The 24,782-nt window shown below is 49.5% G+C and overlaps 1 protein-coding gene across 1 annotated transcript; it reads left to right on the top strand.

The window, feature by feature from the left end:
- The first annotated feature begins 2,367 nt into the window (after positions 1–2,367).
- Positions 2,368–23,147, top strand: LOC124482155 (chromodomain Y-like protein 2). Its single transcript, XM_047042543.1, has 7 exons — positions 2,368–2,736; positions 11,159–11,777; positions 15,929–16,143; positions 21,747–21,919; positions 22,127–22,337; positions 22,683–22,826; positions 22,955–23,147. The coding sequence occupies exons 1-7, from the start codon at positions 2,713–2,715 to the stop codon at positions 23,111–23,113; spliced, it is 1,545 nt and encodes a 514-aa protein (XP_046898499.1). The 5' UTR covers positions 2,368–2,712; the 3' UTR covers positions 23,114–23,147.
- Positions 23,148–24,782: the final 1,635 nt, after the last annotated feature.

Here is a 24,782-nt window from a genome sequence, read left to right as displayed (position 1 = left end):
TGGTAGATAAAAATGAGCCTCTGTATAGACAATCGTAAAAAAAAAACTAAAAATCATGAATATTGTCTACACTGATGCATTTTGTCACTTTAATTAAAAACATGCTTTTCTTCCGAAAACAAGGATATTTTGAGTGACCCCCAGACTTAACAGTATTTTGATTTATATATGAAACTGTTTAATCAAAAAACACAACTGGCGCCTGGGCCCATTCCACTACACCTCTCCTGTCATTTGATGGGTAAAGCTCAGTGGAGCATTTACTCTGGATCAAGAGGTTGCAGGTTCCCTGCTTATCACGTTGGATACAAATCATTACATTTTTATTATTTGATTGTCAATCACTGAAGCATGAGCCACCATCCTTATATAAGGATCTGTTTTAGTCCATCACAAGACATCGAACAGGGATAATTTAGAACCGTACTAAATTTCAAAGAGGAAATTCACCCCATGCCGTTTACTTTGGTTTATTCGTACGAGTCAAACGTTGTAAAGTATAACCCTCCGCCCCGGTCTATGAGAAATACGATGAAGTGAAGGGCTTGCTGCAGAAAACTCTGCACTCACCCCCACAGCCCTAACCCTCCTGGTCACCCCCACAGCCCTAACCCCCCTGGTCACCCCCACAGCCCTAACCCTCCTGGTCACCCCCACAGCCCTCCCCCTCCTGGTCACTCTCCTGGTCACACCCCCCCCCACAACCACCCCTCCCCTAGTCACCCCACCAGCCCCTCCTACCCACCCACCTCCTCAGCCCCCATCTCGGTCACCCCTCGACCCCCCCCCCCTCCAGTCACTCCCCCCACCACACACCCTCTGCCATACAGCCACCCCACCCACCCCTGGGTACCCCACCCTCCCACCCACGGCCATAAAGCAGCCCTCCGAACAGTGTGGTTCTAATGGAATGGCAGCTTCATTCCCAAGAGTGCCCAGCGCTCAGCTGGCTGAGATCTATTCAGACAACACTTCCTTCCTCAGTCATTTCCTCCTCTTTCAGTCAGACTGCATGCAGCGTGTTGTCCCTCTTGTTTTGGAAGGCAAAACCTTTCACACGCTGAACTCTCAAGCGAGGGAGCGAATGCTTGAAATGATAAACAAATATTCTTTGCGGATTCTCAAATTGCTTTTTTTTCCACGGCTCAAACAAGGGCCCTTACTGCTGCATGAACATGAGTCCGTTCCGTCAGTCATTCAGACATTTCTCACCAGTCTGCTCTGGGGAAACACGTCCTTCCCCAGAATAAGGGGGTCGTGACAGAGAGCTGGAGCTCAGGACGAGACAGCGGCTAGCTAACGAGGTCATAGGAAGCGCCAACAAGCCCTAATTTCCCATCAACTGTCGGGTTAGCGACAGTTGGGGGTTGGGTGGTAGGGTGCGGATTGTGGTAAGCCACACACACACAGTATGTTACTGAATCTACAGCATGTAGAACACTCTCTGAAAGATATGAAATATTAAACCCTGTCATCAGTGTGTTTTCCTTTGCTGTTCACTGATGTGAATGAAGGCTCGTGTTAAAACTGCACTTAATCACTCATGTGGCTGTTGATGTTGTCATATTCGCAGGGTGCAAAATACACCACCTTGCTGGCAACCTGCTGCAAATTCCTGCATGCAAATACTCAGAGATGTTCAGAGACAGAGGGAGGTGAGTAGGCTACACAACAGTGAGACACTTGCATTTTTTTTCTTTCTTGGTGAGCGATTTGTTCCATTTTTCCATCTATCAATCCAGAGCCAAAAGGTGTGTGTGAGGAATGACACAGGTTCAACCGGTTTTGATACCTTTTTCAAATCCACATGGCAGTTTGCAAGGTGCATGTGGTCAAATATGAAAGTATGAAACTGTAGACCTTCTAGACTACAGTGCATAAAACTACAAATCACTCCCTGCATTTTAGACATGGACAGATTACTGATAGAAACAGGCCATTGAGACCATTAAGTGTGTGATTATAAGACAAAACAGTGAACTAAAGAAGATTAAGTCTGTCTGGTGGGTAAAGTAAATTGTATTTACAAGACATTTTCATTTTCTTTAAGACTCCTTTCTTTGTGTAATTTGACAACTAGGTCAGAACTGCTCTAAGAACACGTTTGATCATGTTTTTATGGTTGGCATAAGGCATAATTAGGCTATTGATTAGTCTCATTGACTGATGTGGTATCCAAATGTCACCGATAAACAATTGTTTTCTTGTCACATTTACAACATTATAGCCACAACACTAGGCTGTAATAATTCATCTGGGCACGATACATCAACTAGGTCGTCGATAACATGGAGTGAACTGTAAATGATAGGAAGCTTAATTGGTATCATCAGTTGGTGTCTCCCTATGGAACACACCCGTCATCTCCCATTGGTTCTTGAATATACGGCCACTTCACCAGCGCGCGGGGAATGGAGGCGCATTTCACACATGATCACGTTCACAGGTTGACTAATTTCAGTCATCCACTCGGGTTAAGAGTAAACAGCACCGCCCCAACCCCTCGCTTGTTTGTTTTAAGTGAAGAGCGATCCATCGCGGAGCGCCGGGCTCGATTGACACTGTCTGCTGATCTGCAACTGCGGCTGGCTACGAAGGCTGTTCGCTAATACCCGTCTATCAGGGCTTCCACTGAAACACCGAGCGAGTAGGATCCAAAAAAAGACAAGAAGGCTGGCAAGAACGCCGCGCCGCCGAAGTCCGCACCCCACAATGGCTTCGGGAGACCTTTATGAGGTAGTGTACAACCCTTTCCAAAGGAAATACTCTGCGATATTGTAGAATAATGGAATTAGGAAGTAAGGGGAGGTCCTCGCGCATAGAGAAAAGCAATGTCTTAAGCCCTTTAAATAGGCGAAACTAACCAACCCTTCCAAGCTTTAGGAAGATGAGGTTGATTATTTGATCGATGTGTTGACTATACCTACTTTGTGTCGCTAAGAATGTTTATGAGTTTCGACATATAGCCTGTAGTTTACAGCTAGATTATTAGATGTGAACTCCCTATCCGTCGCGCGAGTTCAAAGTCGGGGTAAAGTGACAGTAGGACATGGTGAAGAGCGAGACTGGGTGATGGTTCCGAAGGTGCGCATGCCAAAGGAATATTTTTTTTTAATATATATAGGCCTATACATATATTTATATAGCCTATTATAAGATAGCCCAGAACTGTGGAGGTGTGACTTTTTCAATGGCTGTTTGATGAACCATGGTGTAGAATTTAGTTTAGGCTATATTATTTGTCGTTATACATTTGGTAAAGGGACGAATTTGATACTTAATCTTAATTTCCAGCGTAAAGTTGGACAAATGTTGGTTGGCAGCAGGATTGTTTGGGTCTCGCGCACCCAACACAGCATTTACTCCCTGAAATAGCGGTTGGGGTTTTGGTGCTTGAAGTTGTGTAGGCTCTGAGAATTACGTGGTTGTTTTATTCATTGTTGACTTATACCGTTGACTTCAGCCCGTCTTTTTTTGAAGATTTATGTCATGGCGACCCTGTTTCGGTTTCTCTTCATAGTCTAACAGGTTGTTCCGTCCTGTTCAGCACATAGTCCTACTGACCCAGCCTGGAAGACTGATGGAGGGAAGTAGGATATAGGCATGTCGCAGAAACACCTCACTTTCTTCAGCGGAAACGCAGTGAAAGTGTGTTACCCATATGGTAGTTGGCGAAGCAGGTGGTTTCAATAGCTGTATCAACAATGTTATCGTCGTATCCACGACTGTATACAAATTGGCTCCTTACTGTACACTACATTCGTTTTGTGGCCTAAGACATAGCCTACTATTATTCGGTCACCAAGTAGTCTCTCAGCTGTGTGTCTGTATTCTGAGAATAATGTCACCTTTAGGCCTACGTGTAAAATCGTTATGCAACTAAATAATATAAGAATGTAGTCTTGTTACAGGTTGTCATTGGCAATAAACTATGTGCTGATTTAGATTTTTAAATAATTTTATCACGACATCAAACAACCTGACCTAGCCTACCTTGTATACACATCCTTCACTTCTCCTGTAATTTACATCACAGGCCTATTCCTAAATTACCTTTTTAGCCTGGGGTAACGTTTGAAATGTTGTTTGACTCAAACCTCACGTGCGCTTTGAGTGACCTCATGTGTTCCAAACGGCCTTGCAAATAATTTGTTATGATTTAATGATTATTAACGGTGGTACAACACGTAGACCGTTTCCATACCCGTTTGATCTGAGGAGCATGGTCCAGAATGTTCTGTTATACACGTGATATCAAGGCCTTATGGTGACGTGTCGCAATCACAGCATGCCATAGCGAAGTACAGGGTTCTGTTTTATCAAGGCAATTCATTAATGAGTTTGGGAAGTTGTGAATGCTTTTTACATGGATTAATTCAAACCGAATTTCTAAGCCTGGTGTAACTCAGAACATAGCCACGACAATTATCATAAATGGATCAATCATCCAAATTAATTATCGGCACCATTTAATTATAACCACATCGGGTTGTGAAATTGATACCAGCTTATAACGCAGCCTACTCATAGAAACATGTTTTTTAAAAGTAATGCAAAACGTTTCCTCGAGTTAATTTCACTAGTTCACGCAATTTAGTTATCTTCTCTAACGCGCTCTTGCTTAGAGCACTATGAGAGAACCAACATCATTTAGAATATAAGTAAATTCAGACAGTTCCTTGACTCTGACCACCGAAATACCGTTGGAACCACGTGCTACCTGAGATCCCCGGTAGCTCACCTGTTGAATGTGTACTCTGCTTGAGACAAGGCCATATTGCAGGGGTTCAAATCCACCCAGGGACATTTCCTGCACTTCAGATCCTTACTCTTATACTGTCCTTTCAGCGACATTCAACCCTGGGCCCGGTGACCCCCTGGTCCCGGGTACCCCCCTGGTCGTGGGTACCCTACTGGTCCTGGGTACCTCCTGGTCCTGGGTACCTCCTGGTCCTGGGTACCTCCTGGTCGTGGGTACCCCCTGGTCGTGGGTACCCCCTGGTCCTGGGTACCTCCTGGTCCTGGGTACCCCCTGGTCCTGGGTACCTCCTGGTCCTGGGTACCCCCTGGTCCTGGGTACCTCCTGGTCGTGGGTACCCTACTGGTCCTGGGTACCTCCTGCCCTGAACCGTTTCCCCTCTTCCAACACACCTGATGAATGTGTCGTTATCAAGCTTCTGCAAGAGCTTGATGACCATTCATTAGAATCAGGTGTTTTGGAGCGGGGACACGTCTAAAACAGGCAGGGCAGGGGGTCCCTGAGGACCAGGGTTGAATGTCATTTCAGATAAACACTGAATGAATAAATTGTCAGCATCATTGTGGATGCAGAGTTGCTGTAGCTGGTGTTAGTTGGTGGAGCCCTGGAGCCCAGCTCTCTGGAGCTCTGGAGCCCAGCTCTGTGGAGCCCTGGAGCCCAGCTCTGTGGAGCCCGGGAGCCCAGCTCTGAGGAGCCCTGGAGCCCAGCTCTGTGGAGCCCTGGAGCCCAGCTCTGTGGAGCCCTGGAGCTCAGCTCTGTGGAGCCCTGGAGCCCAGCTGTGAGGAGCCCTGGAGCCCAGTTCTGTGGAGCTCTGGAGCCCAGCTCTCTGGAGCCCTGGAGCCCAGCTCTCTGGAGCCCTGGAGCCCAGCTCTGTGGAGCCCTGGAGCTCAGCTCTGAGGAGCCCTGGAGCCCAGCTCTCTGGAGCCCTGGAGCCCAGCTCTCTGGAGCCCTGGAGCCCAGCTCTGAGGAGCCCTGGAGCCCAGCTCTGAGGAGCCCTGGAGCCCAGTTCTGTGGAGCCCTGGAGCCCAGCTCTGAGGAGCCCTGGAGCCCAGCTCTCTGGAGCCCTGGAGCCCAGCTCTGTGGAGCCCTGGAGCCCAGTTCCGGCATGCGTAGCGTCGTGTATCTGATGACAGGTTGTAATGTGGATGGATGCTGCTGGCTGGGGAACTCATCCATTGTCGGCTTCTGCTCTGGCTCTGGGCTGAGGGCTGTCTGCTATTTGTTTTAATCACACCGGTTCAGAGGTCTGTCTCTCTTTCTTTCTCTCTCTCTTTCCCTCTCTTTCCCTCTCTTTTTCTCTCTCTTTTTCTCTCCTTTTTTCTCTTTTTCTCTCTTTTTCTCTCTCTTTTTCTCTCTCTCTCTCTCTTTCTCTCTCTCTCTAGTGCTCAGTGATGTGGGAAGCATGACAGTTTGTGAGGCGGGAAGCATCGTAATGTTGTCTTCATCTAAGAGGACACCCCTGCTGCTCACCCATCTAAGACTACCTGCTGCAGAAGCTGCAGTCATCTGTGCAGGGCTAGGAATAGGGCTGGGGCTAGGGCTGGGGCTAGGAATAGGGCTGGGGCTAGGGCTGGGGCTAGGAATAGGGCTAGGGCTGGGGCTAGGGCTGAGGCTAGGAGTACTGGGGCTAGGGGCTAAATTACAGGAGATTGGGTCAGGATTAGATAACTGGGGCTAGGGGTACTGGGGCTAGGGGTACTGGGGCTAGGAGTGGATCATTGTCACACGGATCACACCAGCTCTGGGTCTCTCTCATTTGTCTGATGATAGAAAGAGCATCATTCAAGCTGAAAAGCACACGCACACACACTAACACGCACCTATACACACACACTCTTAACACACTGTCCAGCACATCTGTTGGGGAGCAGATCTGTACTCCTGCATCACTATCTGGTAACAGGCTTGCAGGGGGACACTCAGCCTTACCCTCTCGTGTGTGTGTGTGTGTGAGAGTGTTTGTGAGCAAATCACTGCTTTGTTGCTCTTAATTTTCTCATAAACACCGGACATTTCATGATACCTTATTCTCTTCCTCTCTCTCTTTCTCCTTCTCCCTATTTCCTCCTCTCTATCCTTTCTCCTTCCTACTCCCTCTCTCCCTCCTCCTGTCTGTGTCTTTCTCTATCCCTCCCTCCTTTCTTTGTCTCTTTCTCTCTCTCTCTCGCTCTCTCTCTCTCTTGCTTGCTTTCTCTCACTCACTCACTGCCCCTCCTACCTTGGAAGTGAGGGCTAAATCAAGCTCCATTGAAGTCTTCTGGGTGGGAGGATGTTTTGTGAAGGAGAGAGAGAGGGAGGGAGCCGTCTTAACTGGAGGCAGTGGAGAGAGTGAGGGAGGGAGCCGTCTTCACTGGAGGCAGTGGAGAGAGAGAGGGAGGGAGCCGTCTTCACTGAAGGCAGTGGAGAGAGTGAGGGAGGGAGCCGTCTTAACTGGAGGCAGTGGAGAGAGAGAGGGAGGGAGCCGTCTTAACTGGAGGCAGTGGAGAGAGAGAGGGAGGGAGCCGTCTTAACTGAAGGCAGTGGAGAGAGAGAGGGAGGGAGCCGTCTTAACTGGAGGCAGTGGAGAGAGAGAGGGAGGGAGCCGTCTTAACTGGAGGCAGTGGAGAGAGAGAGGGAGGGAGCCGTCTTCACTGGAGGCAGTGGAGAGAGAGAGGGAGGGAGCCGTCTTAACTGGAGGCAGTGGAGAGAGAGAGGGAGGGAGCCGTCTTAACTGGAGGCAGTGGAGAGAGAGAGGGAGGGAGCCGTCTTCACTGGAGGCAGTGGAGAGAGAGAGGGAGGGAGCCGTCTTAACTGGAGGCAGTGGAGAGAGAGAGGGAGGGAGCCGTCTTAACTGGAGGCAGTGGAGAGAGAGAGGGAGGGAGCCGTCTTCACTGGAGGCAGTGGAGAGAGAGAGGGAGGGAGCCGTCTTAACTGGAGGCAGTGGAGAGAGAGAGGGAGGGAGCCGTCTTAACTGGAGGCAGTGGAGAGAGAGAGGGAGGGAGCCGTCTTAACTGGAGGCAGTGGAGAGAGAAGAACCCAAAGTGCTGTTGAGCGAGTGCTCTCTGGTGTGGGAGTCAGCATTAAAGTGCATCTCCCCAGACCCTGGACCACAGCACATCTAGGACCTGCTAGACAACTATTTGATGTACCACAAAGTCATCCCAATTGACGCTCTTCGCAAAGATGTATCCAAAATAACACCTTTGCAAAAATGTGTTGTAACCAAGACTTGGATTGACGAACTCGAGCCGTGCAAGAGTATTAACTACAGGGGTTAAGAAAAAACATTTTAAAAGGTTTTGGTGTTTAGTTGCTCCTAAAGGTTTGACGTGTAAAAACGTCACCCAATATTCCACTTGACAGGATCAGTAAAAGTCAGGTGGCTGAGCGGTTAGGGCATCGGGCTAGTAATCTGAAGGTCGCCAGTTTGATTCCTGGCCGGGACACATGACGTTGTGTCCTTGGGCAGCCACATCGGGTTGTGAAAGTGTCCCTACTTGTCTCGGGGGAATGTCCCTGTACTGTAAGTCGCTCTGGATAAGAGCATCTGCTAAATGACTAAATGTCATGTAAAAGTAAACAAATGTTGAGTACTTGTGTTATGACATAGTACACGCCTGTGAGATAGGCCAAGCCTCGGTGTGGACCAACTGTCTGTTGATTTGTGGAACCGTACAGATCCTTTATGTTATTCATAAACGACCATGGTAGCGTGGTAGTGGGTAGAAGGGCCTTGTGTGTTCACACAGGCAGCTGGCACAGTGTGTCGTCTCTCCCAAATGAATACAAGATTGGATAAATGAAGTTCAACAATACTCTCTCAGTCTATTTTCAATAGGCCTATTATTGCTGGCATATAATGACAGTTATTAGAATGGTCTGATGCATACTGAAAACATCAATGTGAATGGTTGTATGAGACTTGAGTACAGCCTGGTCTTTTCCAAATGTCTCCAGTCTGTGTTAGGGATGCAAGGACCATTATAACATGAAGAGCACGTTTTGAAACCGGAGCAGTGGTGGCCTTTAATACGCAAATATGCTGTAACCTTTTTGTAATGTCTAATATGTTCTGATCGAAGTAGCAAAAACAAATGTCATGTAAAAAAAAAAAAAAAGAAGAGATGTAGGAAGGCCTGTTTTCATTACAGATAATACAATTTACATGATAAGAACATTACTCACCATGAAAAGAGCTTGTCGTCATTCTTTCCAGGCAGTGAATATCGTGAATGTGATATCATAGTTAATGTGACGTCATAGTTTTAAATGTGTTGTCATAGTTAATGTGCCGTCACAGTTGTGAATGTGATGTCTAGTTGTGAATGTGATGTCTTAGTTGTGAATGTGATGACTTAGTTTTGAATGTGATGTCTTAGTTGTGAATGGGATGACTTAGTTTTGAATGTGATGTCTTAGTTGTGAATGTGATGACTTAGTTTTGAATGTGATGTCTTAGTTGTGAATGTGATGTCATAGTTAATGTGACATAATCATTCAGTGCAGAGTACCTAAAGAGAAACCCACAATGTAACCACCCACAACCCTCTTTCCCAACGTGGTTCTCCCGCATCATGTCAGGTGTGTCTGGGTGCACAGCAGAGAGGTAGCCCCCCAGCCTGCCCAAGCCCCCCCCCCTCCCAGCCTCCCCCAGCCTCCAGCCCCCTCGTCCTCCACCTCCAGCCCAATTTCAAGCCTCCTTGCTGGGCTTCTGTCAGGCTGTGGGGTTCCACCATGCTGCCCCCTCCCCCAGTGTCCCTTATCTCCCCCCTACAGTAGACACAGTGCTATCTGACATGTACCACCGTTACAACATGTACTTTCAGAGATTCAACATCCCCCCCCCCACACACACACACACACACATTCCCGCCCCCAGAAGTCTCTATTCATGTGGCGTCTCCAGAGGCTGTCTCATGTTGGAGGATGGAGTTGGAGGGTTTGGATGAAGGCTGTGGAATTGATCTTGCTGTGGGAGATGCCTAGCGTGTGCATGTGTGTGTTTGAATGTGTGAGTGTGTGTGAGTGTGTGTGTGTGTTTCTGTTTGAGAGAGTATTCTGAAACGGAGTTGTGGGAGAGGTGTCGTGTGTGTGTGTGTGAGAGAGAGCTCAGGAACAGAGGTATAGAGATGCCCAGGGTGTGTGTGAGTTTATGAGTGTGTGTGTGTGACGTATGTGTGAGAAGAGAGACTTGGTGTGTATGAGCGAGTGTAGATGGAGTTGGAGGCGATTATTTGACGTTCTTTTCAGTAGATGCTTTAGCATTCATCAAACTCCCATGTGCCAATCACACAGCTGGGCCAGGGTGGAATTGCATCTATTTTTGATTCTTGTTTCAAAGCCCCACAGGCAAGAATATGTGTGTGTGTGTGTGCATGTATGTTTGCATGTGTGTGGGAGCACCTCCCCAATCCCTGTGTGTGTGTGTGTGTGTGTGTGTGTGTGTGCACAGTTACGTGGTATCCCTGGTTCCTTTTCCTCAGTCTGTACTTCAAACTGTGATTGAATGTGTGTGTTTGTACCTGTATTTGTGTGTGTGTGTGCGTGTGTGTGTTATACAGTGGAGGTACCGTGCATAATGATGGCTTCCTCTGTGGTAATCAGTCAGCTCAGGTCTGCCAAGCATTCCCCATCAGTCCACCAGGTCCTCCAGGGGAGAGTGGGAGGGGGGGGAGACGGGGGGGAGGGAGGTATGCCAGCTGATTATCCCGGTTCCTTTCCCTCATATTCTGTACTTCACACTTTGATTGTGCATGTTTGATGGTGTGTGTGTGATTGTGTGTGTGTGTGTGTGTGCACTCCTATTTTACAATGTAGATACTGTGTATGATGGAGTCACCATAGCCCTTCTGCCCTCACACACACACCTCCACCTTCTGAACTCACACACACACACACACACCTCCACCTTCTGAACTCTCACACACACACACACACACCTCCACCTTCTGAACTCTCACACACACACACACACACACACACACCTCCACTTTCTGAACTCTCACACACACACACACACACACCTCCACCTTCTGAACTCTCACACACACACACACACACCTCCACCTTCTGAACTCTCACACACACACCTCCACCTTCTGAACTCACACACACACACACACCTCCACCTTCTGAACTCACACACACACACACTCACCTCCACCTTCTGAACTCACACACACACACACTCACCTCCACCTTCTGAACTCACACACACACACACTCACCTCCACCTTCTGAACTCTCACACACACACCTCCACCTTCTGAACTCACACACACACACACACTCACCTCCACCTTCTGAACTCAAACACACACACACACACACCTCCACCTTCTGAACTCTCACACACACACAGCTGTCTCCCTCCCCCACCATCACTCACTAACCCCGCCCCCCCCGTGTGCCCTTCGCCAGGTGGAGCGAATCGTCGACAAGCGCCGGAACAAGAAGGGCAAATGGGAGTACCTGATTCGCTGGAAGGGCTACGGCAGCAAAGAGGACACCTGGGAGCCGGAACATCACCTGCTGCACTGCGAGGAGTTCATCGACCAGTTTAACGGCCTGCGTCTCCACGGACACAAGCGCCCCGCCAAGCCCCCCCGGGCCCCGCCCCTCCTTGCCACGCCCCGACCGCCCCTGCCCCCGACCCCCGACAGCCCCCGGTCACGGCCGGACGCCCGGAAGAAAAAACGGACTAGCGGGGGAGGGGCGGGGCCAGGCGGAGGGGCGGGGCCAGGGGGAGGGGCTGGGCCCGTGGGAGGTGGGGTTTCCCTGAAGGTGAAGAAGATGAGTGGAGGAGGAGGACTGAAGCAGGCTCCAGGAGACAGGATGGGACACAGAACCATGCCCACCCAGGAGGGACTGGACTTCCTTGCCCCAGCGAGAGGCCCTCACAACGGGCTCCAGAACGGAGAGGCGGCCCCCCTCCTGTACAGGGAGCCAGCCAGGACTCACAGGCTGCCCCTGGACAGAGGGGACCTGGGGGCCAGGCTGGGTCCGGACACCCACACAACACCGCTTAGCAATGAACTAGGTAAGAGGTCAAAGGTCAAGGGTGATTTCACTCCACCATTAACACCGTAGAATCAGGCATGGTAGATTTGTTTTCCAGCCCGATCCACACACAGTGAGAGTCAGTCTCTGGCCTTTTAAACAGCCTGGCACTTTGGGAATAGTCATTTGACACTCTGTGCCATTTCTAATTTGGATTCCTCTCAGCTTGATTTCGGTTTCCTTCTCTATTGAATGACTGTGATTATAGGTGGGAGAGGAATATTAATTTGACATTTGAGGGTAGACATTTTATCCATGCCAGTTACGGCACGCGGGCAGCCAGGGTTGCAGATCTGAGCTGCGTTTGTTCCGGTGCTGATTACAGCAGAGCACCTTCTGCCCGCAGGGTATGTTGCTGAGGCAGAGGCCACAAGGTGTGTGTGTGTGTGTGTGTGTGCGTGTGTGTGTGTGTGTGTGTGACCTTTAGCGGAGAAAGCAGACCGTGTCCTGAGTGGAGAAGCCTCCAGTTACACAGCAGATGATAAGGACGCAAACCGTTGCTCTCGCTGCTAGCAGGGGCACAGTCCAGGCCTCAGGCTCCCGGTTAATAATTAGCCAACATTTAGTTAGCTCCGACACCGGCGTGTTCTCATGACGAACGTGACAGGTCAGATGATCAAATCGGCTGTAGGCACTCCGTGCGCGCGGCTGCATTTAGTCACGGTTTGGGTAACCCGGCTCCAAAGCCATTTGGCCAAATTAAGCAAACGTTGTCGCACACACACATCTGTGAATGGGCGCATCGTAAGGGAGTCTTAATGGTCACGTTTGAAACTCGCAACAGTTTATGGGATCAGAGAAAATGTTTGGATGTGTTATGATGTTCCTGTTGGTTGCACGACGTGTTAAGTCGAAATTTATTGTCAAATGTATTGAGCTTCTTGTTAACAAGCTGCAGGGAGAGCTTTTAATGTGAGTTAGTAGGCCTACAGAAGATGGCAATTGTCTAAGAAAAATTAACTATTATGACAGCTTTTATTTGCTGTCGAACTATTCACAGACAAATGCAAATTTGCGGGTCGATGTACGCCTGTCTTTTATCGCGCTGTCATTTTTCTATACGGCATTCTTAAGCCGACACTGTGAGAGAAGCATGCTACATCTGTCGGGGTTTGGGATTCAAACTCTTGGCTCGTCCACAGACGAAATGAAGGGACTGCGTGTGACTCACTTCCCCGTTTTTGTTCTCACCAAGTGCAGCAGACTCACGTTGAATTTAACAGCTCTCGAAACTGGTTAGCAATGCTTCTGGAATCAAGTGCGCTTTAAGATATCTATGGTCACGACAAGGGTAGACAAACTATCGGATAGTGAAAGAAGTAGCTCGATGAACAAATACTATCCCATAATAGGTCATCAGTCTAACTTCTTTAAAATAGCCTCCTGCTTTAGTTCAAGGCTTTTATTCTACTTCTCAGTCTGTCTGAGGGAAGACACTGGACCTCGGAGTGATTCTAGTGATCTGCATGCGGTCTCCTCTAACGGCATCCATCAGCGTCACTTAGCTTTTATTGAAACATTTGCCCCAGTGTGTGTCCTTCAAGATGAAAGACGGGAGGGCCGTGTAGCGTGTGTTTCAGACACCATTACACCGAGCCAGCAGTGGTGTCAACCGCCAACGGGGCGACTACCGTCCGACGTTATGGACGGAGATGGTGGCCGTTAAGATACACAAGTGGCGTTGCTCTGCTATAAGCCTACGGATGAGAGGAATCAAGTAGTTAGAGAGCGATGTTTGATTTTGGTCGATAAGAAAGGTGTCTTGAGTTGTTTAGCTCAGTGGCAGATTGATGGTCTTGTTGTAGTCATGTTGTCTTGCTGCAGTTTGTAAGCAAATAAATGATTCAAGGTGTCCTTAACGTTTGGTTCAAGTTACTTAAAGGTCCCATGACATGCTGTTTTTGGATGCCAAATTATTTGGTTGGGCAAAGCAGAGAAAGGGCAGGTAGTCTTTCCTCTTATGACAAAATAAGGGGAAGATTTTCTAATCGGATCGTTTGAGCTTTCATTTTCTCAAAGCAGAGAAGTATACCCAGGGCTTGGTTCACACGTGTGAACCAAGCCCTGGGTATACTTCTCTGCTTTGATTTTTCACGTGACCTGTATAGGCTGTAGCAAGAGGACACGAACGATTCGTTCCTTTCCCGACTCGGTCTTTCTACGAGTCTTTGGATCATTTTTCACGTGACCTGCATAGGCTCTGTAGCTAGAGGAAACGAATGATTAGTTCCTTCCCCGACTCGGTCTTTCTACGAGTCTTTGGATCCTTTTTTCACGTGACCCGCATTGTATTTTTTAGTAGAGGAAACAGTTTCCTTATTCCCTTTCGCGTGGCCGCTGTTTTAGTAAGACGTGAATGAATGATATTCGCTCAAGTCATCATACTGACTGGTTTTGTTATTTTCACTTTACATTTACACTTACAGTTTAGTGCAGTGTAATTGTTTGACGTGATAATTAAATGCTAGTGTGATAATGCATGACCAAATCATACAAACTCATGATACATTATTTTAATGCAGGAATTTATTTTGAAATAGTATTTGCTGGTGCACATGTCATGCACTAACCTACAGTGGACGTATAGAAAGCAGGGGGGACCAAAGGCAGGCTAGGGGAACTCATATTAATGTTAAATAACCTCCTAAAGTGAAATGTTCATGTCATGGGACCTTTTGATTTGAACCCGCTGGTAGAATGTGTTAATAGGCATTCATATTGACAGACATTTCACCAAAACAAAATACAAGAACTCACTGTTCCAGTCATCACTTAACCTTAGCAAATAACAAATACAATTATATAATTAATAAATAATTAATTGTTGCTTCACCAGTGTAGTTTTGCCACGACTACAACAATCTGAGTGATGGCTCCTGGAACGAAGTTATTTTAAATCGTTTTGTTACTGCACTCCGGAACTATAAACCTTCTTCCAGAAGGAAGAAAACTGAAATTCACTGTGCAACTGGTGGGAGTCAGTTTGTAACAGAGCCAGATATCTGATGTAACTGGGAAGCTGGGTTATTTAAACTCATCAATCATCTTACGAGACTGTTTCATAGTTTGATTAAGAGAGCTTCTTTTCTTCAAGGATAGGTTTCCAATCCACGACACCAGAGAAAAATATCAAATTTATTCAGAAGAATTACGCTAAAATGAGGTTGTCATGGTTCCACATGCATCATGTGATTGTTGCATTTGAATGATGTCATGTCCAGTCCATCCCTCAAACAGGGACCCTTGTGTCGGACGTCCCTCTCTCTCTCTCTCTCTCTCTCTCTGCCTCTCTCTCTCCCTCTCTCCTCTCTCTCTCGTTCTCAAACTCTTGTTCTCTTGACTTTCTATTTCTCTCTCTCTCTCTTTCAGCTCATTTGCAGTCCTGGACAAGACATGTTTGAAATACTAATATAATCAGTAGGAGGTTTAATCCAATAAAAGTATGATACTCCCAGTCGTCTGAGGACACTGGGGCTAATGTCTCCAAATGACAAAAGAGGAAAGCAGTGCAGCATGACATTGAGATAAGTCAGTCTTAAACCGTCCCTCCATGGAACATCAACAAACACCAAGCCCCAAGCCAAATAGATATTGTGCTGGCACATATTGCAGCAACTAACTAAATCACCCGTTGCGTTGGTACACGTTGTACGGAACATGAGGGCCTGACCCCGGTATTTCAGCAGCAGTTTCATGACAAGCTAACAGGGCAGACGGAAGATGTGAGGTGGGAGTCTCATTTACAAAACAAAAACTGCTGCCGATCTAGCTCCTCCCTCTCCCCTGGTACTGACTCCCTCTACCTCCCCTCCTCTCCCCTGGTACTGACTCCCTCTACCTCCCCTCCTCCCCCCTGGTACCGACTCCCTCTACCTCCCCTCCTCTCCCCTGGTATTGACTCACTCTACCTCCCCTCCTCCCCCCTGGTACTGACTCCCTCTACCTCCCTTCCTTCCCCCTGATATTGACTCCCTCTACCTCCCCTCCTCTCCCCTGGTATTGACTCCCTCTACCTCCCCTCCTCCCCCCTGGTACTGCCTCCCTCTACCTCCCCTCCTCTCCCCTGGTACTGCCTCCCTCTACCTCCCCTCCTCTCTCCTGGTACTGACTCCCCCCGCTGGTACCCCCCAGGCTCGTCCATGGCTAACGGAGGGATGACGTGCAGCTCTGTGAAGCGGAAGCTGGCGGAGGACAAGGCCTACGTGTTCGACAAGCGCCTGAGGTACAACGTGAGGCAGAACGAGACCAACTGTCGTTTCCGTGACATTGTGGTCAGGAAGGAGGAGGGCTTCACTCACGTGCTGCTGTCCAGCCAGACGTCCGAAAACAACGCACTGACGCCAGAGGTAGGAGAGAGATCACACACACACACACACACACACACACACACTGACGCCAGAGGTAGGAGAGAGATCACACACACACGCACTGACGCCAGAGGTAGGAGAGAGATCACACACACACACACACTGACGCCAGAGGTAGGAGAGAGATCACACACACACACACACTGACCTCAGAGGTAGGAGAGAGATCACACACACACACTGATGCCAGAGGTAGGAGAGAGATCACACACACACACACACACTGACCCCAGAGGTAGGAGAGAGATCACACACACACACTGACGCCAGAGGTAGGAGAGAGATCACACACACACACACACTGACCTCAGAGGTAGGAGAGAGATCACACACACACACTGATGCCAGAGGTAGGAGAGAGATCACACACACACTGACCCCAGAGGTAGGAGAGAGATCACACACACACTGACCCCAGAGGTAGGAGAGAGATCACACACACTGACGCCAGAGGTAGGAGAGAGATCACACACACTGATGCCAGAGGTAGGAGAGAGATCACACACACACACACTGATGCCAGAGGCACGCCACACTCTCTCTCACACACACACACACACACACACACCTACATTTACTCATTTAGCAGACGCTCTTATCCAGAGCTACTGACAGCAAATACAGGGACATTTCCCCCGAGGCAAGTAGGGTGAAGTGCCTTGCCCAAGGACACAACGTCATTTTGCACGGCCGGGAATCAAACCGACAACCTTCTGATTAATAGCCCAACTCTCTAACCGCTCAGCCATCTGACCCCCTCACACACACTCACTCTCACACACACATACAGTAGATCATCCATAAGGCAGTCTGAGCCCATCACACCATCTCCAGACCCACAGATATGTGCTACTAGGCAGCTTGTGAGAGAAGGAATGAAGACAACTCTGTTGTCGCCATGTCAACCTGCGGACGCCGGATGGCGGCCTGATGATAAATGACTGTGTGCTTGTGTCTCATCGAGAGGGGGAGCGGCTGTCATCGTGCACGATACGATTAGCGTCAAATCAGTGCTTTCCCCAGCGATTCTCTGCAATATCTTCTTCTCACGCTGGCTCTCTCCCTCTCTCACTGAGTCTCTCTCTTTCTCTCCCTCTCTTTCTCCCTCGCTTTCTCACTTTGCCTTTGTCTATCTATCTATCTCTCTTTCTCTCCCTCTGTCCCTCTCTCTCTCATTGTGCCTTTCTCTCTCCTTCTGTCCCCCCCCTGTCTCTCTCTCTCTCTCCAGAAGTTTGTGGCCTTGTAAACAAATCTCATGTTCTCATTCACTGGAAGGAAGGCCCTAAAGGCACTGATGAGGAGAATCATGGACAGAATGTTGAGAGAGCAAATCACAGAACAGAGAGAGCCAGAGAAGGGGAGAAAGGGAGAGAGAAAGAGGGAGGGATAGGCCCTGTCCCTGGTCCCCGTCCCTGGTCCCTGTCCCTGGTCCCTGGTCCCTGTTCCTGGGCCCTGTCCCTGGTCCCTGTCCCTGTCCCTGGTCCCTGGTCCCTGTCCCTGGTCCCTGTCCCTGGTCCCTGTCCCTGGTCCCTGTCCCCAATGATTAAGATTAATTGTTATTATCCCAGGGCCTACCTACAGGATGGTTTCCGTCTGAGTTAGATGTGGGGTGTAGGTCTGCCTGTGTCACAGTCATGTCATGGTGTACAGGTGTCATGGCAACTGTCATCAGTATCGCCTCCTCCTTCACTTACCCAGGGTTCGAACCAGGGTCCTCTGACTCACGCAACGGGCACCTTTCAGAAGCAGCTCTTTAGCCGGCTACGCTACCAAACAGGGGTGGGTGGTATCTGTCCAGGAGGGAGTTTCACAGATTCATCTTTGGTACACACGGACCCCTGTTATGCTTGGCGGTAACAGCTCCTGTGATCTAACCCCCTGAGCCTTAGCCTGGGGGGTGTGGGGGCGTGCGTATCAAACAGCCCCGGTCCTCCTCCTCAGTCTCTCTGTGTGTCTCGTTGGCGGAGGGGAACCGCTCTGCTGACAGGATGTGTTAGATTTAGAAAATCCTCCTTTCTCTCCCTTAGCTTTTCCTCAACTCCGCTCTGCTCTCGTTTAATACTTTCTCTCGCTCTGGGTTTTTCTCGACTCTCCTTTAATGTTTCTCTCTTTCTCTCTGTCTTTGTCTCTCTCTGTTTCCCTCTCTCCATCGCTCACTCTCGCTCTCCTCTCAGCCCCTTTTTGTCTCTCTCTTATCTATATCCCTGAATCTCTCTCTATTATCTTTATCCCTTGATCTTTCTCTCTGTCTCTCTCTTATCTATATCCCTGACTCTGTCTCTCTCTGTCTCTCTTATCTATATCCCTGACTTTCTCTCTCTGTCTTTCTCTGTCTCTACATCTGTGAGCTTGTCTCTCTGTCTCTCTCTGTCTCTCTCTGTGAGCTTGTCTCTCTGTCTCTCTCTGTCTCTCTCTGTCTCTACATCTGTGAGCTTGTCTCTCTGTCTCTCTCTGTCTCTACATCTGTGAGCTTGTCTCTCTGTCTCTCTCTGTCTCTCTCTGTCTCTACATCTGTGAGCTTGTCTCTCTGTCTCTCTCTGTCTCTCTCTGTCTCTACATCTGTGAGCTTGTCTCTCTGTCTCTCTCTGTCTCTACATCTGTGAGCTTGTCTCTCTGTCTCTCTCTGTGTCTCTCTGTCTCTACATCTGTGAGCTTGTCTCTCTGTCTCTCTCTGTCTCTCTCTGTCTCTACATCTGTGAGCTTGTCTCTCTGTCTCTCTCTGTCTCTACATCTGTGAGCTTGTCTCTCTGTCCCTCTCTGTCTCTCTCTGTGAGCTTGTCTCTCTGTCCCTCTCTGTCTCTCTCTGTGAGCTTGTCTCTCTGTCCCTCTCTGTCTCTCTCTGTGAGCTTGTCTCTCTGTCCCTCTCTGTCTCTCTCTGTGAGCTTGTCTCTCTGTCCCTCTCTGTCTCTCTCTGTGAGCTTGTCTCTCTGTCCCTCTCTGTCTCTCTCTGTGAGCTTGTCTCTCTGTCCCTCTCTGTCTCTCTCTGTGAGCTTGTCTCTCTGTCTCTCTCTGTCTCTCTCTGTGAGCTTGTCTCTCTGTCCCTCTCTGTCTCTCTCTGTGAGCTTGTCTCTCTGTCTCTCTCTGTGAGCTTGTCTCTCTGTCCCCTGGTGTCTGAAAGTGACGGCCTCAGAAGCAGAGCAGTTAACCGGTACTTTCACCATCACCTCCCCCGCTGAGCCGGTTAGCGGTCGCTCTGCCGCCGTGTTGCTAAAGGCCGAAATATGCTTCTGCGTCTCCGTTTACGGATGGGCGGGCGCACGGATACGGACGGATAGACTGCGTTTATTGTTCTCCGTAGGCTGTGGGTGTTGACACCCCCCATCCTCACAACCCCCCCTGCCCCCTCACACCGTCCTGCCCCCTCACCTCCCCCCTGCCCCCTCACACCGTCCTGCCCCCTCACCTCCCCCTGCCCCCTCACCTCCCCCTGCCCCCTCACCTCCCCCTGCCCCCTGACCTCCCCCTGCCCCCTCACCTCCCCCTGCCCCCCCCCCCCCCCCGGTCACCCCCCCCTGCCCTCCTCTTCACGTTGTCTCCTGGCTCGTGTCCTGACTGCCTTCCCAGGATGACTGTGTATCATATCACTAGACTGGCAGAGCGACTCGCCGACCATCTGTGTGCCTCTGTGTGTGTGTCTGTGTGTTAGGGTGTGTGTGTGTGTGTGTCTGTGTGTTAGGGTGTGTGTGTGTGTCTGTGCGTGTGTGTGTCTGTGTGTGTGTGTGTGTGTGTGTGTGTGTGGAGTGCTTCGTCTCCTGACCTCAGTCCTGGCAGACTAGGCTGAATGGAGCTGAAAAAAAGCCTTGGAACCTCTCTCTCTCTTTCACACCCACACTCTCACACGCTCTCTCTCTCTTTCTCTCACACACACGCACACTCTTTCACACTCACACCCACGCTATAACACGCTCTCTCACACACACACACACACACACACATAGAACACTACCCTTCAAGTGACTGTGTGTGTACTGGCTCTCTCATCAGATAGCAACATGAACTCTAATCCTTCTATGGGTATCAAACCTTCATCTTGTTCTTGAAAAGCTCTCATCCAGGCCAAGGAGAGCTTCCATGTGCCTGTTCTTATCCTGTTTGGATACGGCACGCTACCATATACTTTACTGTCTCTTTGGGGACCTTGTCCTTGTGCTCACAGATGCTGCATGGAACTCACAGACACTGGAGACGGAACACTGTCAACCTCAATCTTGTGTCGTTAGTAAACAACATTGCACAACTCTAAAACGACTCCCTAACCCCTCCCTCCTGACCCAGTCCCTTTGGGAGCTCTAACTACTTACTGTTTAAGATGTTAAGGAAAGCACACATTTGTTATATTTAGTCTCACTCGCCCCCAGGGACCCTGTCTCACTCTGCCTCTCAGGTCTGCCTCTATATCTGCCTCTTAGATCCTGCCTCGATAACTGCATCTCAATTCCTGATCCATAACTGCCTCTTCGTCCTACCTTTCCTGTCTGTCTGCCTCCCTGCCTTTCTGTGTCTATGCCTCACTTCCTCCCTGCTTGTCTGTCTGCCTCGCTCCCTCTCTCCCTGCCTCCCTAAATACCTGCGTGTCTGTCTGCTTGCCTTTCAGTCTCTGCCTGCCTCCCTCCCTCCCTGCCTCTTTGCCTGCCTCTCACCCTGTCTGCCTGCCTCACTGCCTTGCTGCTTACCTCCCTGTGTGTCTGCCTCCCTCCCTGCCTCTCACCCTGTGTGTCTGCCTCCCTCCCTGCCTCTCACCCTGTCTGCCTCCCTGTGCCTGTCTGATTGGCTGTCTGCATGGGGAATGCTGCATGATTGCTGCCTGGGGCTGTGATGGTAATCGCATGTGACAGCCCCCCCTCCCAGCTGCTGTGTGTGTGTGTGTGTGTGTGTGTGTGTGTGCGTGTGTGTGTGTGTGCGTGCGTGTGTGTGGGCAGGGGTGTGTTGCGTGTCACTGTGCCATGATGGTGTACACCTTCTCCCTGTGTGTGTTCTACATGCTGATGTGTGATTATGGCAGGATGTGTAATTAGAAGATTAGATGGCTCCTCCCTGGCTCGTAGGTGATGATGGTAACCCTGAAGAGAAAGGTTCGTGTGATGGTATGTTTCGCATCGTTAGATGCTCAGTAACTCAAGTCTCTCTCTTTTTTCTTTCCCTCTCCTTCTCTCTCCCCTTCTCCATCCCTATTTACACTCCATGTTCTGGTCCCCCCCTCCTTTCTCCCTGCCTCCTCTCTCTTTCTCTCGCTCCTCCTCTGTACGACTCTCTCCCTCCTTCCCTCCCTCCTCTTTCTCTCCTTCCCTCCCCTTCTTCCTCCTTGCTCTACATCACTGCCCCCTCCTCTGTCTCTCCTTTATTGCTCCCTCTCCCTCACTCCCACTCTCCTCTTATCTCTCTCTCCTTCCCTACCCCCTCTTCCTCCTCTCTTTCCTTCGCTACCCTCTCTCTCTCTCTCTCTCTCTCTCTCTCTCTCTCTCTCTCTCTCTCTCTCTCTCTCTCTCTCTCTCTCTCTGTCTCTCTCTCTCTCTCTCTCTCTCTCTCTCTCTCTCTCTCTCTCTCTCTCTCTCTCTCTCTCTCTTCCCCCCCCGTGTGTGTAGATAATGAAGGAGATGTGTCGGGCTCTGGGGAATGCAGCAGCAGATGACAGTAAGCTCCTGCTGCTCAGTGCTGTGGGCAGCGTGTTCTGCGGAGGCCTGGACCCCTCCTATCTGATTGGACGGCTCTCCACCGACCGCAGGAAGGAGAGCAGCCGCATCGCCGAGGCTGTACGGTGAGAGGGGCGGGAGGGCGTTCAAATCTGATGTGCCTACACACACACACAGAATACACACACATATACATACGCAAACACCCCACACATACACATTATATACTGTATATACAGTACACACACATACGGTATATAGAGACATGTGTATATATATATACACACAGCTAGTCCACCACAGTTGAGCGTGCGGGTCGCCTCTCCGTGCAGGGACTTCGTCCTGGCCTTCATCCACTTCCGGAAGCCCATCGTGGTGGCTGTGAACGGGCCGGCGCTGGGCCTGGGCGCCTCCCTCCTCCCGCTGTGTGACGTGGTCTGGGCCAGCGAGCGGGCCTGGTTCCAGACGCCCTGTGCCTCCCTGCGCCTCACCCCCTCCGCCTGCTCCTCATACACCTTCCCTCAGATCCTGGGGGTGGCACTGGTGAGAACCACACTGCAAATGTGCCCTGTCGGATTGAAGTGGAAAATATATTGTCGTGGGCTTTTTTTACGCTTAAAAGGAGTCGGTTTGGCAGCCAGAAGATTTCACTTGAGATTAAATAAATAAATAAAAAATAAAAACAAGATTATCACTCAGATGTGCAGTTTTAGCAGCGCAGCACCGTTTTCACATAGAATAAATATAAATCTGTTTTATTCCTTGACTTTGTGTCCGGAAATATGTTTTTTTCCGCCTTCCAAAAATCGATACATTTCACTGGTTTGGCTCCATGAGTGATTTGGCCTCCTCTCCACCCCTTGCTCCGCCCACTTCCTCGCTCCGTAGGCCAATGAGATGCTGTTTTGTGGGAGGAAGCTCACAGCACAGGAAGCCTGCAGTCGAGGGCTGGTGTCACAGGTGTTCTGGCCAACCACGTTCAACCAGGAAGTGATGCTGCGCGTGAAGGAGATGGCTACCTGCAGTGCGGTGGTGAGTGAGCTCTGAACACACACACAGTAATGTACACACATACGCATGTACACACACACCATAAACACACACATACAACTTTCTGATGGTTCTGGCAATGGTATGTGTGTGTGTGTGTCACGGTGCAGGTTCTGGAAGAGTCTAAATGCCTGATGAGGAGCATCCTGAAGTCGGTCCTGGAGGAAGTGAATGAGAAGGAGTGTCAGCTGCTGAAACAGCTGTGGTGCTCCACCCAGGGTCTGGAGGCCCTGCTCAGTTACCTGCAGAACAAGGCGTACGAGAACTGACCCCCCCCCTATCCCCCCCCCGTCCCTCCCCCTGTCCCCCCCCCCCCCCCCCTACACACACACACCTCCAGAACCAGCCCTGGTCTTCCCAGTTACCTGCAGTACTCAACTCCACCAGCAGGGGGCAGCGCTGTGGTCTTCACATGCCAACGGTACACCTAGAGTGTTATCGTCCTGAGTAGAATCTCCAGAGTTGAGTTCTTGTCCACGGAGAACATTCTGTCTGTCTGATCGTTGACGGGCAGCGAACTGTGCGCTTTCGTCATCAGAGGGTCAAAGGTCAAAGAGGGGCACCAGCTGGTAGACAGGAAGAGACGCCGCCTATGCGTTTGTGTGTGTGTGTATATGTGTGTGTGTGTTTGTGTGTGTGTGTATGTGTGTGTATATGTGTGTGTGTGTGTACGTCTACAGAGCCTAAAGAGATCACTGATCGTTTATTAATACATACTTTTTTTTGTAAACACCTTAGTTTCTCCACTACCACTAGTGTTTATGTTCGGTAGACGCGTTTGTTGACCTCGCTTAAGTCTCCCTCTCTGTTTGGTGGCGAAGAACTGAGATACAGAGAGAGAAAGAGTGAGAGACAGAGAGAGACAGAGAGAGACAGAGAGAGACAGAGAGAGACAGAGAGAGAGAGACAGAGAGACAGAGAGAGAGAGACAGAGAGAGAGAGACAGAGATAGATAGACAGAGAGAGAGACAAAGAGAGAGAGACAAAGAGAGACAGAGAGAGACAGAAAGAGACAGGGAGAGAGGGAGAGACAGGGAGAGAGAGACACATTCCACCCTCTTTTCCCCACATGCTTTATGACAGGGGTCTTCAACCGTGGTCCTTAGGGCCCACTGTCCTGTATGTTCTAGATGTTTCCCTGCTCCAACACACCTGATTCAAACATCATTATGAAGCTCTGCAGAAGCCTGTCAATGACCCATTCATTAGAAAACAGGTATGAAAGAATCATCTAAAACATGCGGGACTTTGGGCCCTGAGGATCACGGTTGAACACGACTGATGGGACATGTGATGCGTATGTTTGGACAGAGCTGGTGTGGTTCAACAGATTGAACCCTAAACCAATCATACTCCTCCCAGCTTGACACAACAGCCAATCAGGTGGATTCAGACAAGAAAATTCGAGGAAGTGTAGCGCTGCACGACTACTGTGACACAGAGTAGAGCATGAACGATCCCCTGACCCATGTTTACAGGGTGGATTAACCTCACCCTTGTGAACTGTAAAGACTCCCGCTCCCTCCACAGACTCCTGGGGCCTATAGGCTTTAGCTCAGTGGGTTATTCCAGTTTTGAATCATGCCCATCTCCTGGTTTTTACACCTGGATGGTCAACTTTTGGTAGCGTTTAAAGTGTTTTGTCTGAAAAGTTCAGATGATTATTTTGATATTAACTTGCACTCAGTGCAATTGGTTGACTGTGTATTTTTGTAAAGCACATAAATCATATGTGTGTGTATATATAAATAAATATATATATACATAGACACACATATAGGATTTATGTGCAGTGACCAGATTGATTACTGACCCAAAGTAATCAATCTGGTCACTGCAGTTCTGTGTCGTTGACATGCAGTAGTGATGCAGTTGACACGTGTCCATGCATGTAATGATTGCTTCAGGAAACGAGAAATATATTCATGCCAGAGTGGT

Source organism: Hypomesus transpacificus, chromosome 19, assembly GCF_021917145.1.
Source record: "Hypomesus transpacificus isolate Combined female chromosome 19, fHypTra1, whole genome shotgun sequence".
NCBI lineage: Eukaryota > Metazoa > Chordata > Actinopteri > Osmeriformes > Osmeridae > Hypomesus > Hypomesus transpacificus.
The sequence above is the reverse complement of the archived record's forward strand: the minus strand, read 5'-3'. Positions and strand labels throughout refer to the sequence as shown.

What these genes read in the sequence shown, in the direction of transcription:
- LOC124482155 (XM_047042543.1), top strand. Translation starts at nt 2,713, where the DNA reads ATGGCTTCGGGAGACCTTTATGAG. An exon ending in CTTCGGGAGACCTTTATGAG is followed by an intron (nt 2,737 to 11,158) that starts GTAGTGTACAAC and finishes GCCCTTCGCCAG; the next exon opens with GTGGAGCGAATCGTCGACAA. An exon ending in CGCATCGCCGAGGCTGTACG is followed by an intron (nt 21,920 to 22,126) that starts GTGAGAGGGGCG and finishes CTCTCCGTGCAG; the next exon opens with GGACTTCGTCCTGGCCTTCA.